General features: G+C 38.9%; 1 protein-coding gene across 3 annotated transcripts in view; it reads right to left on the bottom strand.

The window, feature by feature from the left end:
- Positions 1-14997, bottom strand: part of LOC111157785 (disco interacting protein 2 homolog B) — a 228291-nt gene that overhangs the window by 77019 nt on the left and 136275 nt on the right. For all 3 annotated transcript variants that reach the window (XM_022519419.1, XM_022519420.1, XM_022519421.1), the window contains one exon: positions 3002-3127. In XM_022519419.1, the coding sequence (XP_022375127.1) occupies positions 3002-3127 (126 nt within the window). The remainder of the gene's footprint in view (positions 1-3001; positions 3128-14997) is intronic.

Here is a 14997-nt window from a genome sequence, read left to right as displayed (position 1 = left end):
CAAGCAGGCTAAAAAAGACTCTGAAAAGGCCACAGGCACTGAAAGAACGTAGTTTGCTACCAACTTGGAGAACTTAAATTATCCAGTCCGTAAGAGAAATCAGTGTACATACCAATAAGCAAATCTTAGGTTGACTGACATTTTATTATTTGTGAATGATAGATGAACAAAAGCCAATTATTTCCCAACCAACTATTTGTCGTATTTTCCATTTCATATAATACTAAGACTATGGCCAAAATGTATGGCATATTCTACTTCCTAAATCCTTTTATTAAATCCTTCCCAAAAGAGAACTAAAATTTCACCGGTTCAGCAATTCCAACAGTTATGTGGTGGATGCCTCCTGAAGAAGCCGGGCGGCTAGTGCACTCCTGCAGGTATCCCAGGCACCAGGCTCGCACGGGGACAGCGCGAGGCGCAGCGCGACCACTCAGACAGCACCCCAAGGGCAACCCAACTAAATCCCTATGAAATCTGAGGCCAGTTTTGCTCTGCAAGGGTAGTACAACTATTCTAGAAAGAGTGCCATGGCAAGGTCATTTTCATAGTTGCCCAGAACTCTTTTTTTTTTTTAACCACCTATAACCAGCAATAATTAATGTCCTTCCTCTTCCTCCTCCCCAACCCTGAGGGCGGCTCAACATTCTTCTGACCTTCAGTGTTTCAGGGGCTATCAGAGTAAATATGCGAGATGAATGAACCCTACCTGCCGTCCCTGGGTTAGAGGGAGACAGCGATGTCAGATTAAATTGCAATAGGAAAAGGAGACTGCCCAGTCTCTCAGCAGTGGCTCTCAGAAGCTCAGGAGAGATCCTGACACGGGGACAGCAAATTCCATTCCCTAAAATGAACAGAGCTGATGGGTGCCTTATGATACAGTTCTTCCACACTGCCTCACGCTAGACACAGGCATGTGCGTAACTGCAGAATGACAGCATCAAGACCTAGCGCCATGTGGGGGCCATGTGGGGGCCATGTGGGGGCCATGTGGGGGCCATGTGGGGGCCATGTGAGAGTTCCCTCTGGGGGATGTGCTCAACGTTTCTTCATGCTGGGAGAATTCCTCCTCTTTTTGACAACATTCAGGTCCCTGACAGTATGTTAAAGTTTCTTGTAAGCTATTCGGAGAAACCTGGATCTGGACGGAGCTAAATGGATAGGAAACCTTTTTCTTACTCTGCTCTGCTGAATAAAGGTCTTAGGAGAAAGGACCGTATCTTAATAATCATGAAATTATTAAGACGCATAAGGTGATCCAGAACATAATGCCACATCTTTAAGGCTGCAGACAGAGTACAACGTTACTGTTTAGAGATCCAGAGGACTGTAGTGAATGCCAAAGGACTGTGGTCTCATTCAGCAATGAATAGCCATGACTTGTTTCTGGAGTTGGTAAATTCCCCTCAGGCAGTGACTTTTGTAAAAGGATAAAAAAAAGGTTTCCATTCCTTCCGAGCATTCTCAAGATCCTTTGCTGCACTCTCACATTTAACTCGAGGCCATGAGAGCAGACTATTTACTCTGAAACTGAGGTTCTTTAATACAGCCATGGAGAGGATTGTTTCTAAGAACTGCACATCACGTTGCTCCCTACCCTTTGCCATTTATTACAACTGACCCTCCAGCTGCGCTGCAGCAGAATCCGCCAACAAGGAATAGCTACTACGCTGAGAGCCCCCTTTGTCCACCAGGATGCAATTGGTGCTATACTGATGTGGAAGGGAAACCGTCCAAGATTTTGAATGAATGGGCTGGAAGTACGCACCATTACAGACACAAAATGTCTTATTGTGAAGGTCTGCTAGAGGTATCCCGTGTTACGTTTTGAGAAACACTTGAAGCCACAAAGCTATTTCTCTTTCAAACATATTGACACCACAGATGTAAAGAAAAAAAAAAAAAAGCACACACAGTTAATGAGCCCACAGCACACCCAAATGTTCGGAGAAGTTAGCCAAAACCTAGGAGAAAACTATTAATATGAACCCAGACCAGGGAACAGGATCCATGGAAATAGCTCAACTTGACAGCTATGAATCAAAGTCAATCATGAGAATGTGACCTTCTCCCCAAAGATATGGTAAGTCCTTCAGACCAAAACTCCAGGGAAAAATTTTTTTCCCTAAAGATTTCATTATCAGTACCATGATAGTAGACAGAAACGATACTGAGGCTCTGAAATAGAGTTATTATGTTTAGTCTCAGAGGCCTACGTGGAGATCTTGTCTGAGATTTCATTAAAAATTTTAAGGTTTTTAGGAACTTTGGGAAAGATTCTAAATAGACAAGACAACTTAAAGTTGTTCCATTTGCTTCTCAAATAGCAAGTTAAAAATCCTAAATTTACTTTAGGGGTAGAGATTCCAAGCCTGGGGAATGAGAATGGGATGGAGCCACTTAATTCTCGCTGACCTCGTGAACCCATTATATAAAAAGTGGATTCTTAAAAAATATATAAATGTATATAAAATAGATTAACACATACACAAACACACTTATATATGTTTTTCAGATCTATTAAAACTGCATGACTGCTCACATCTATAATGACACATAAAACTTTGTCCCAAGTGCACTTACTCTATAGAAACAAAATATCTGATACAGGAATGCAAATATGTTAAAGAAATGTATGACTATGGGTCATATTTTAGATGTCAACAAAAATAGCTATTAAACAACAGAAGGAATTTTTTTAGACCCTAAGCTTTGGCCTGTGTTTATTTATGACTACATGAGTTCGGGGGTTTCATCAAGGAAATGTTGGAAATTCAGAAGGACATTAAAAAAAAAATAGCTTTAATCTTAAGGCCTCTTTTTGTATGTCATTTACAACATAACAATTGAAAGTTGCCACGTTCAATGTGTACACCTTGGATCTTATACATCTTGGATGATGAGCAAAGTTCCAGCTCCTACCTCAGAATAGAAAAAGCCAAGCTAATTTCAGGAACATCAAAGGAGTAACTGTCAAAGAGAAAGGTTCTGATAAACCTACCAGGAGGTGTGCAGGCATCTGCAGGAGACTGGACGAATGTGGACCGCCTTTTGGTTGGCATGGGCAGAGCCATTTTCTGTTCTTTATGCTTTGCCAGTGCGGCTTGAACTGCTTCTGTATGGATATCTGAAAGATTAAACATTTGCATTTATTAGCTCCTGGTTCTTAAGGTGTTTCCTTCTGTGAGCTGAACTATCACCATCGCAATTGTTGCAAATGGGATGTTTAGGTGATTTTTACCTATAATTTGTGTTGTAACAATTAAGATAAAAATGAAAAAGAGGAGACAAAAGAAGAAGCCAAGCATAACTTTTTAAATAATTTTTTTTAAAGATTTTATTTATTTATTTGACAGAGAGAGAGAGAGCACAAGCAGGCAGACAGAGCCACGGAAGCAGGCTACCTGCTGAGCAGAGAGCCCGATGCGGGGCTTGATCCCAGGACCCTGAGACTACGACCCGAGCTGAAGGAAGAGGCTCAAACCACTGAGCCACCCATGTGCCCCAGCCAAGCGTAACTTTATAGAGAAGGAAAAAGAAGCCCAGAATGATTAGGTGACTGCTTCAGACACCGAAAAAGGGGTTAATGGAGATGGGGGGCAGGGGTGGAGCAAGGGTAAAGGAGTCTAACACGCACCCATGCCAGGCAGGGAATCCTACCCCTGAATGGAATGAGTGTTGTGCAGGTACCTAGAGGACACTCATTATTTTTCAGGAAAAGAAGCTTACGATCTGCTCAACTATCTGAAAGGGATTGAGACCCCTCAGTTCTATACCACAGAAAACAGAAGAGCTGATTCTGATCTAGAAAAGAATGTAAAAGAATGTAAGGGCTGATGGTACTTGTTTGCCACTTTGGCACAAGAAAATTCAGTTCTCCCTTAACTCCTATGTTAATAGGAGTCTCAAAATTAACATATCCAGACAGAACTCTTGATTCTCCACTCTCACCATAAAATACACTCTACATTTCTGCAAAATCCTATTAAGGTAGGTAACAACTGAAGTAGCTTCCCAGTTCACAAGAAATCTTCTCAGGAATGGGTCCAGTCAGCGGACATGCAAGCTATCCTTAGAAGGCTGTCTGTGCTATGTAAAGGTGCCCCTTATAAAAGCTGGACCAATCAGATCCTTTTACTGGAGTAGGGGGGAATTTAAACTGAATCAAGAAAACACAGATCCTAGAACTGAGTCATTTTAATGATAATGACCTACAAAGAAGAAAGGTTCTTGAACTTCAAGGTTGAGACCCCCAAAGCTATCTCTCCTTTTCTAGGGATTTCTCCACTGTTCCTTGGCTTCTGTGATTTACCCCAGCTATTTAAGGTAGCCTGAGCTAGACTGTTTTCATGCAACAACAAAAAAACCTTCACTAAGATAAACAGAAACATCTTTCTATGTAAATATAGTCCTACAACATAATTTTAAAGGGCTGCATAGAATTTCACTATATGTCTGTGCCATAATTTATTTAAGCAACTTTGTTTCCAAAGTTTTGCTACTATTCATAGCAACTATTCACAGCAAGACTAATTCAGTATTTTCACCTTAGTACATATGTCTAATCCTCTATCTGTAGGATTAATTCCAAAAATTGCTGAGATGTATTTCCTAAGAACAAGGATTTTACTCTTATATAACCACAGTACATTTATCAAAATCCGAAAATTAAAAATTGATACAAACTATTATATAACCCACAACCCATATTCCAACTTAGCCTACTATCTCTCAATAATGCCCTTTATAGTTTTTCCTCCTTTGTTCCTGATCTGAGACCTGACACAGAATCACACATTACACTTACTTGTCACATCTCTCTACTATCCTATAATCTGGAACAATTCTCAACCTTTCTCTTTTATTACCTTGACATTATGGTACAGACTAATTATACTGTAGAATGTTCCTTAATTTTGGCTTACTCATATTCCTCATAATTAGATCCAGGTTATGCATTTTGGCAGGAATACCATAGAAGTAATGTTTTCTTGAAACACAGTACTAGGAAGCATCAGCCCCATTACTCGTGATAGTAACTTTGATTATTTGGTTAAGATAGTGTCGCTAAAGTAATCCACTGCAGAGTTACTATTCTTCCCTTTATTTAATTAATAGATACTTTATGGGTGAATGCTTTTGAGATGATGTAACTGTTACATATTTCATTAAACTTTCATCTATTAGTTTCAGAATCCATTGATCACTCTTGGCTGAATCAATTATTATTATAATGGCTACAAAATGTTGATTTTATATATTTTTTTAAAATTTTATTTATTATTTATTTGAGAGAGAGACAGAGATAAAGCGAGCATGAACAGCGAGGAGAGGGAGAAGTAGGCTCCCCACCGAGCAGGGAGCCTGATGTGGGGCTTGATCCCAGGACCCTGGGATAATGACCTAAGCTGAAGGCAGATGCTTAACCAACTGAGCCACCTGGGCACTCCCAAAATGTTGATTTTATAACTCCATCATTCCTTCTATATTTATGAGTTGGTTTTTCTATTATAAGAAAAAGCATCCCAGGGCGCCTGGGTGGCTCAATGGGTTAAGCCTCTGCCTTCGGCTCAGGTCATGATCCCAAGGTCCTGGGACTGAACCCTGCATTGGGCTCTCTGCTCAGCGGGGAGCCTGCTTTCCCCTCTCTCTCTGCCTGCGTCTCTGCCTACTTGTGATCTCTCTGTCAAATAAATAAATAAAATTTTTTTTTAAAAAAGCATCCCTTTCTCCTCCAATTATTTATTTATATCAATATAGACCTATTGATTTTTATTTTATTCCATGGCTACTGTTACTATCTTTACTTATTTTGATGGTCCTATTACCCCAAATTTGACCAATTAGGCCAAATCAAACTGGTTCTTATATCCTTTTGTTATTCCCATCATTTTGAGCAGTAATTATTTTTTGGTCTAAGATGTTCCAGGTATGTTCCCTGTTCCACCACTAGAATTAGACATTTCTCTAAGGCCCTGGTTCCTCTTAGCAGAAAATGGTATTTAGAAACCAAGTTCTTAAAATCAGGAGTGCTCAGTGCTATTGGGGTATCTTTCTTCTAAGTCCTTTCATTGGATAAAAGCATATAAATATGAAAATAAATATTTACATGCATATACCTACATCTATATTAAAAACCATCAATTCTTATTAATAACTCTAAATCCATCTCAACACCATAAAATTCATTCTAACCTTCCCCTTTTCCATTTGTAACTCCCTTCTCTAATAGTAAGAAACCTGGTTCACAAAATCCTCAATATATTTTATTCATTCACTCAATCCTACAACACACATCCTAAAACATATACGAAATCTCAAAGAAACCCAAATATCCAAAACAATCTTAAGAAAGAGGAATAAAGCTAGAAGCCTCACACTTCCAGATTTCAAAACATATCAGAAACCTAAAGATAGTATAATACTGGCATAAAGACAGACATATAAACCAATGTAATAAAGCAGAGAGCCCAGAAACTAATCATTGTATATGGTTAGTCAAATGATCCTTTACAAGGGTGCCAAGACTGCACAATAGGTAATGACAGTCTCTTCACAAATGTTGCCAGGGAAATGGAAATATCCACATATAAAAGAATGAAGTTGGATACTTACACCATATATAAAAATTAACTCCAAATATATTAAAAACCTACACTTAATACCTGAAACTACAGAACTCTTGGAAGAAAATATAAGAGGAAAAGCTTCATAACCTTGGAATGGGTAATAATTTCTTGGATATGACACTATAAGACAAGCAAGAAAGGCAAAAATAGGTGGGAGTCCATCAAATGAAAAAGCTTCTGCACAACAAAAGAAAACAATCAACAAGGTGAAAAGGCAACCTACAGAACAGGAGAAAATATTTACACACCATATACCGAGTAAGGCATTAATGTCCGGAATACATAAAGAATTCCTACAACTCAGTAACAAGTAGACCAATTTTAAAATGGTCAAGAGACTCGAGTAGACATTTCTCCAAAGATAACACAAATGGACAACAATCATATGACAAGATCTGCAACATCACTATTCATCAGGGAAATGCAAATCAAAAGCACAATGGCATATCACTTCACACCAATTAAGAAAGCCACAGGAAAGGAAAGGAAAAGAGGAAGGGGAAAGGGAAGGGGAGGGAGAGGGAAAGGGAGAGGAAAAAAGAAAAGGCCAACTGTTGGTGAGGATCTGGAGAAATCAGAACCCTTGTGCACTATTGGTGGGACTGTGAAACAGTGCAGCTGCTATGGAAACAGTATGGAAGATTCCTCAAAAAATGAAAAATAGAACTATCATATGATCTAGCAATCCCACTTCTGGGTATATATCCAAAAGAGCTGAAAGCAGGATCTCAAAGAGATATCTGCACACAAATGCTCAATGCAGCATTATTTACAATACCCAAGACATGGAAGCAACCTAAATGTCCATGAATGGATGAATGTATAAAGAAAATGGTGTATGTATATACAATGGAATATTATTCAACGTTAAAAAAGAAGGAAATCCTATAATATGCTACAACATGGATGAACCTCGAGGACATTATGCTAAGCGGAATAAAACAATCACCAAACAACAAAATACTGTTTGGTTCTTCTTGCAAAAGATACCTAAAGTACTCAAATTTTTAGATGTAGAAAGTACAATGGTGGTTGGCAGAGACTGAGGGAGAAGGAAACAGGGAGCTGTCATTAAGTATAAAGTTACCTACAGTCATGTAAGATCAAAGAGGCCTAGACAGTTATTATGTGACAATACGCACAGAGTTAATACTGAAATGTACACTTAAAAAATTTTAAGAGGGTAAATTTATGTGTTTTTTACCACAGTAAAAACATTTTGTATGTAGTCTTTAATCACATCGGGATTTTAAGTGGCCTTCCTCCCATAAGGCTTTCTATAAGCCCACATTATAGAAAAACTGACTGTTTTCTCTCAGTACTTACCTTTTTTTTTTTTTTTTTTTTTTTTTAAATGTAGATCTCTGATCCACTTGAAGTTTTTGCTGGCATATGGTGTGAGGTACAGATTTACTTCATATTTTTCCAGCTGTCTTAGCACCAATTTATTAAAAAGTATATTTCTGACCCAATGATTTTCAATGCTATCTTTATTATACACTAAATCCCAGAGGTACTCTGGTCTATTTCTGCACCTGTTATTCTATTTCAATGGTCTGTCTGCCATACTGCACTGTTTTAATTATAGTCTTTAGCGTATGCTTTAATATCTAGTTAGTATAATCACTCTTCATAGGTTTTCTTTCTCAGTGTTTACTAGCTATAAGTGTTTATTTTCCCAAATGAATTTCAAAAACATGTTTTTTTAACTCCATAGATAAGTTTATTAGTGTTACTGCAATGAGAGATTTATACATGAAAAATGGCCAAGGCTTTGCATTAGTTTATTCCATCACAGCACAGTCCACATTTAATGATTTACAAGATCTGAGAGAACAGATTCTTCGAGTTAAAGACACTGATGATGTTCCGATGATCCTGGTTGGTAATAAGTGTGACTTGGAAGATGAAAGAGTTGTAGGAAAGGAACAAGGTCAGAACCTAGCAAGACAGTGCAACAACTGTGCATTCTTAGAATCTTCTGCAAAATCAAAAATAAATGTTAATGAGATCTTTTATGACCTAGTGCGGCAAATTAACAGAAAAACTCCAGTGCCTGGGAAGGCCCGCAAAAAGTCAACATGTCAGCTGCTTTAATATATTAGATGCATTGTAGCTCTGAGCCAGGTCTGAAGAACTGTTGCCCAATTCAACAGTGCCAGCATTCCAACTTTGTTAAACCTACCAACATCTTAAATGGACTTTCTGTGGTGGTACCCTTTAAGAGGCGGATGAAAGCTACTACATCAGTTTGCACATTCTGATCACTTTCCAGTATCACAAGAGAGATTTTTATTTATATAATAGTCCTAGAGTATGCAGCTGGTAAAACCAGAGGCTACAATCCAGTATTACTGCTAAGAGACATTTTTCATCCACCAATGTTGTGCATGTATGAAAATGGTGTACTGTATACTTTAACATGCCCCATACTTTGTATTGGAGAGTACAATAATGTAAATCCTAAAAGCACCACTATTTTAGCATAATAAAAGAAAGTCCAAAGAGCTCCTAAAAAAAAAAAAAAAAACCTGGATTAAATTTATAAACTAATTTAGAGAGTCCTGCCATCTTTGTACGCTGAATTACCCTATCAAAGAACAAGGGATGCCTTTTCCATTTACCATGTCTATTTGTGTCTTTCAGGGTGTTTTAAAGTTTCCTTCATAAAAGCTTTACACATTTCTTATGTTTTTCCTAAATAGGTCTTATCTTTTCTATTGTTTCTGTAAATGAAGTATGCTCTATCATTATCTTTTTTTTTTTTTTAAAGATTTTATTTATTTATTTGACAGACAGAGATCACAAGTAGGCAGAGAGGCAGGCAGAGAGAGGAGGAAGCAGGCTCCCCGCCGAGCAGAGAGCCCGACGCGGGGCTCGATCCCAGGACCCTGAGACCATGACCTGAGCCGAAGGCAGAGGCTTTAACCCACTGAGCCACCCAGGCGCCCCTCTACCATTATATCTTTTAACTAGTTATTGGTTGCATATATGAAGGCTACTGATTGCTGTACTAATTCCATATCTTGCTATCTGACTGAATTATTTCATTAGATTAATTTTGCCTCGGACTCTCTTGGTTTTCTAAATAGATATCATATCAAGTGCAAATACAGTTTTCCTTTTTCTTTTATAATTCTTATACCTCTAGTTGATTTCTCTTGTCTACTTGCATTAATATGTCTAGTACAATTTAGTGCTCACTTCAGCAGCACATATACTAAAATACGTCTAGTACAATTTAAATGTTAGCGTCATTAGGATTAAAAAAAAAATTTTTTTTTAAGATTTTATTTATTCATTTGACAGAGAGATAGAGAGAGAGCACAAGTAAGCAGAGCGGCAGGCAGAAGCAGGCTCCCTGCCAGGGACTTGATTCCAGAATCAGGGGATTACGATCTGAGCCAAAGGCAGATGCTTAACCATCTGAGCCACCCAGGTGCCCCAGGATTAAAAAAAAATTCTTGCAAATAAATTTTTTAATTTTTATTCTTTTTTAAGATTTTATTTATTTATTTGACACAGAGAGAGCACAAGTAAGCAGAGCGGCAGGAAGAGGAAGAGAGAGAAGCAGGCTCTCTGCTAAGCAGGGAGCCCAATGCGGGGCTCGATCCCAGGACCCTGGAACCACGACCTGAGGTGAAGGCAGCCGCTTAACCAACTGAGCCACCCAGGCACCACGCAAATAAATTTTTTTAAAGATTTTATTTATTTATTTGACAGAGAGAGAGAGAGAGATCACAAGTAGGCAGAGAGGCAGGCAGAGAGAGAGGGGGAAGAAGGCTCCCCACTGAGCAGAGAGCCTGATGCAGGGCTCGATCCCAGGACCCTGAGATCATGACCTGAACCAAAGGCAGAGGCTTAACCTACTGAGCCACCCAGGCGCCCCACAAATAAATTTTTTAAAAGATGGAACAGCTCAACCTTAATAAAATAGGCTTACGCACTGGAGAGGTAGCTTATAGAAGAAACACAAAGGGTCAATAAACCTATTTTAAAAGTCCAATCTCATTAGTAACACTTCTACCCACAAGGTATGAATGTGAGTGTCCATTTCCCTACATCTACGGACAACACTGAAGCATTTTTTCCATCTTTCCCCCAGAGATAAGTGAAAAATGTTACTTTACAGTTTTAAAGTAGCTGCTCCCATTTTTGGCTTGTTTTTATGAAGTGGCTTAGACACGATGTGTAAGTGCCATGGATGGGCTTAAGTACATCTATGGAGCAGAACAGACACTAAGTGCCCTTACCTGTTAGGATGGATGGATGGATAGAGAGATGGACAGATAGACAAGCAGGTAGATAACAGACAGATTGAAAGGCAGACAGATGCATGTGTAGGCGGAGTCAGCAAATAGAGAAGTACAGTTAAGAGCTACCTGCAAGCCATCAAGCAGTCATGCCATTTTTACCAATTTCTAAAGTACGAACCATTTTAACATTTTTAATTATGGCAGAGGAGGCGACTATTAAGTTCTGGATATCACGTTAATTTTGGCACCATGCTGTGTGCTAGCGGGGATAGAGAGTGAAATATTAATTTAATTTGAATTTAAATGCCCCTATGTAGACAGTCTTCAGCCTGGAATACCCATAAAGCAAACAGCCACTCATCCTTCAAAACCTCATGAAGCCTGCCCTCAACAGTGCCCAGTTCCCAGGCTCCTTCCCTGTTACCCCCTCATCTCTGCTGCTTCTACCTTGTATAAAGGATTCCTACATTTAAGAAAAGATTCTTGTATTTCTGCCTCTGTTTCTCTAGCATCTATATTGTGCTCAACTCCTAGGAGGTCTATAATAAATTCTTACTGAACTGAAATAAACTCAATTTACTTTCCTTGGCACGAGGAAGCCTGCTAATATAAAATGATCCTGGTGTATCCGTGGCAGCTACCTTAGCAAACGCCACCATGTCAGACATCAGATTTGGACAGAGAAAGTTCTCAATTAGGGTGACAGAGGGAGTTATTGTTCCATTTAGCTCCCGGTATTAAGTCAGAAGAATCCATACTTAGAGTAAAAATCATTAACAACAGTAATTGATTTAAGGCTTTATATCATTTATCCAGGCCTATCATTTTTTTTTAAAGATTTTATTTATTTATTTATTTGACAGACAGAAATCACAAGTAGGCAGAGAGGCAGGCAGAGAGAGAGGAAAGGAAGCAGGCTCCCCGCTGAGCAGAGAGCCCGACTTGGGGCTCGATCCCAGGACCCTGAGATCATGACCTGAGCCGAAGGCAGAGGCTTTAAGCCACTGAGCCACCCAGGTGCCCCTGGGGCTATCATTTTTAAAACTATTTTTTACAAACTTCCAGTTATGAAATAATTTTTTTTGAATTTTTTTTTAAAGATTTTATTTATTTATTTGTCAGAGAGAGAGAGAGAGGGAGAGAGAGCAAGCACAGGCAGACAGAATGGCAGGCAGAGGCAGAGGGAGAAGCAGACTCCCTGCTGAGCAAGGAGCCCGATGTGGGACTCGATCCCAGGACACTGGGATCATGACCTGAGCCGAAGGCAGCTGCTTAACCAACTGAGCCACCCAGGCGTCCCTTGAATTTTTTTTTTAAAGATTTTATTTATTTATTTGACAGAGAGAGATCACAAGTAGGCAGAGAGGCAGGCAGAGAGAGAGGAGGAAGCAGGCTCCCTGCTGAGCAGAGAGCCCAATGATGCAGGGCTTGATCCCAGGATCCTGAGATCATGACCTGAGCTGAAGGCAGAGGCTTAACCCACTGAGCCACCCAGGTGCTCCCAGTTATGAAATAATTAAGTCATGGGGATGCAATGTACAGCATGGTGGCTACAGTTAGTGATACTATATCATACATCTGAAAGTTGCTAAGAGAAAAAGTCTTTTTTTTTTTTTTAAAGATTTCATTCATTTATTTATTTATTTAGGGGGAGAGAGCAAGGAGAGGGGCAGAAGGAGAGAGAATCTCATGCAGACTCCCCACTGAGCACAGAGCCCAACGCAGGGCTCAGTCCCACAACCCTGAGATGATGACCTGAGTCAAAATCAAGAATCAGATGCTTAAACAACTGAGCCACCCAGGTGCCCCTAAGAGAACAAATCTTGAGTCTTCACCCCAAGAAAAAAAATTTCTTGTAACTATGTGTGGTGTGGATGTTAACTAGACTTACTATGCTGATCATTTTACAATACTGAATCATTGTATACCTGACCTGTCAATTATATCTCAATAAAAGAAAGGAAAGAAACTATCTGCTCTTTTTTTGTTTAAAAATACCATAAATACATTTTATGTTATACGTATTTTGTATTTTACCACAATAAGAAAAACTAGAAAATAATTAATATACATATTGGAAAAAGATGCAAGCAGGTGCGCCTAAGTGGCTCAGTCAGTTAAGCATCTGCCTTCGGCTCAGGTCATGATCCCAGAGGCCAGGAATCAAATCCTGCATTGGGCTCCCTGCTCAACAGAGAGCCTGCTTCTCCCTCTCCCTCTGCTGCTAACCCTACTTCACCTCCCCCTCTGTCTCTGTCAAATAAATAAATAAAATCTTTAAAAAAAAAAAATGTAAGCATATATAATGCTGAAGTGAAAATGTGCCCCAGATCCAGCACTTCTCAGAACTAATCCTGCCTCTCTCTCTCACACACAAATGAATAAGTAAATCTTAAAATACGTATATATAAAATAAATATATATACAATACATATATATACACACACATACAGTACATCTCTCTGTGTTATGCAAAAAAAAATCTACCTCTGCTTTTCTATGAACCTTCACAGAATCTGAAAATCAACTTTCACACAATTCCATTGTGTGGATCTGTGATAACTTATTTTTTTTTAAAGATTTTATTTATTTATTTGACAGAGAGAAAGATCACAAGTAGGCAGAGAGGCAGGCAGAGAGAGAGGGGGAAGCAGGCTCCCTGCTGAGCAGAGAGCCCAATGCAGGGCTCAATCCCAGGACCCTGAGATCATGACCTGAGCTGAAGGCAGAGACTTAACCCACTGAGCCACCCAGGCGCCCCTGTGATAACTTACTTAACCACCGTATTATTATGAATGATAGTACAACAATGATATTTGCATATATATTTTTGTGCACATACATAGGTATTTGTATAAAATAAATTCCTAGAAGCGGAACTTCTGGGTAAAAAAAATGTATGAATATTTAAAGTTTTAAAATATTGCCAAAATGTTGTGCTGTCACCTTTAAGACCACAGTACCAACGTACTTAATGTACTTATGGCTCTGAAATGTTATACTGCATTTATATTTGTTTTACTACTTTAGTGTGGCAGTGGTTTACTTAGTTGAATCAAGATTACCATATTTTATTGAATCTATGATGCCATCCTATATAAAACATATCTTGATTTCAGACATGTTAAAATGTGAAAAGTGTCCTTGTTATATTAGATGAAATTACGGTTCTTAGCTGTCGTGAAAAACAAATGTTTAACTGCTTATACTGAGAAATAGTACTTCCTCAACAACAGCAAATCAAATGCTTCCAGTTATTAATTAAAAATACTACATTTCCGGAAGTATTTTTGCATGAGATACGTAACACGTAATAGCAAACTTGCTAAAACGAGGGAATTATTCATAATAATCAAACTTTACAAGGGCCATAACATTTGGATAATTAACACTTAGCACATTCTTCTCTACCGTAAGGATTCTAGCATGAGACCACAGAACAAATCAAACCATCCATCTATATTCTAACATGATAAGCCCTGGTGCATACATCAATGTCAAAAGGAGATGTTCACAGTTACTATATTAGTAAAGCTTCTTATTGATTAAAAAAAAAAACAACAACAGGGACGCCTGGGTGGCTCAGTTGGTTAAGCAGCTGCCTTCGGCTCAGGTCATGATCCCAGCGTCCTGGGATCGAGTCCCACATCGGGCTCCTTGCTCGGCAGGGAGCCTGCTTCTCCCTCTGCCTCTGCCTGCCATTCTGTCTGCCTGTGCTCGCTCTCTCTCCCTCTCTCTGACAAATAAATAAATAAAATCTTTAAAAACAACAACAACAACAACAAAACAGGCAGCTCTCCTAATTGGATTTGATTCATTCACCAGCATACAATTCATCCCGATCTTTGATTTAAAAAAAAAAGGCAATTCCGAATATCAGTCCCCAAACAGCTGACTTTGGATATCTCTGCCAAAAGCATGTGAGAGCTGGTTATCATTTTCCATCACTACTGTTTGAGTTGAAAAGGTGATACAAACACTTCAAAAGTCCTTTTTTGTTTTTGTTGTTTTGTTTGAGGTAGCTAATTGCTCAAAAATTTAACTTTAAAAGAGCTGTCAGAACGACTTACCATAAGATCACTTTCCATCTAAGGCACCAATAGTTTGTTTTC

Source organism: Enhydra lutris, unplaced genomic scaffold (genome assembly GCF_002288905.1).
Source record: "Enhydra lutris kenyoni isolate GAN:26980312 unplaced genomic scaffold, ASM228890v2 scaffoldscaffold56, whole genome shotgun sequence".
In the NCBI taxonomy this organism is placed as follows: domain Eukaryota; kingdom Metazoa; phylum Chordata; class Mammalia; order Carnivora; family Mustelidae; genus Enhydra; species Enhydra lutris.
Note: the sequence above shows the minus strand (reverse complement) of the source record. Positions and strands in the feature narration are given on the sequence as shown.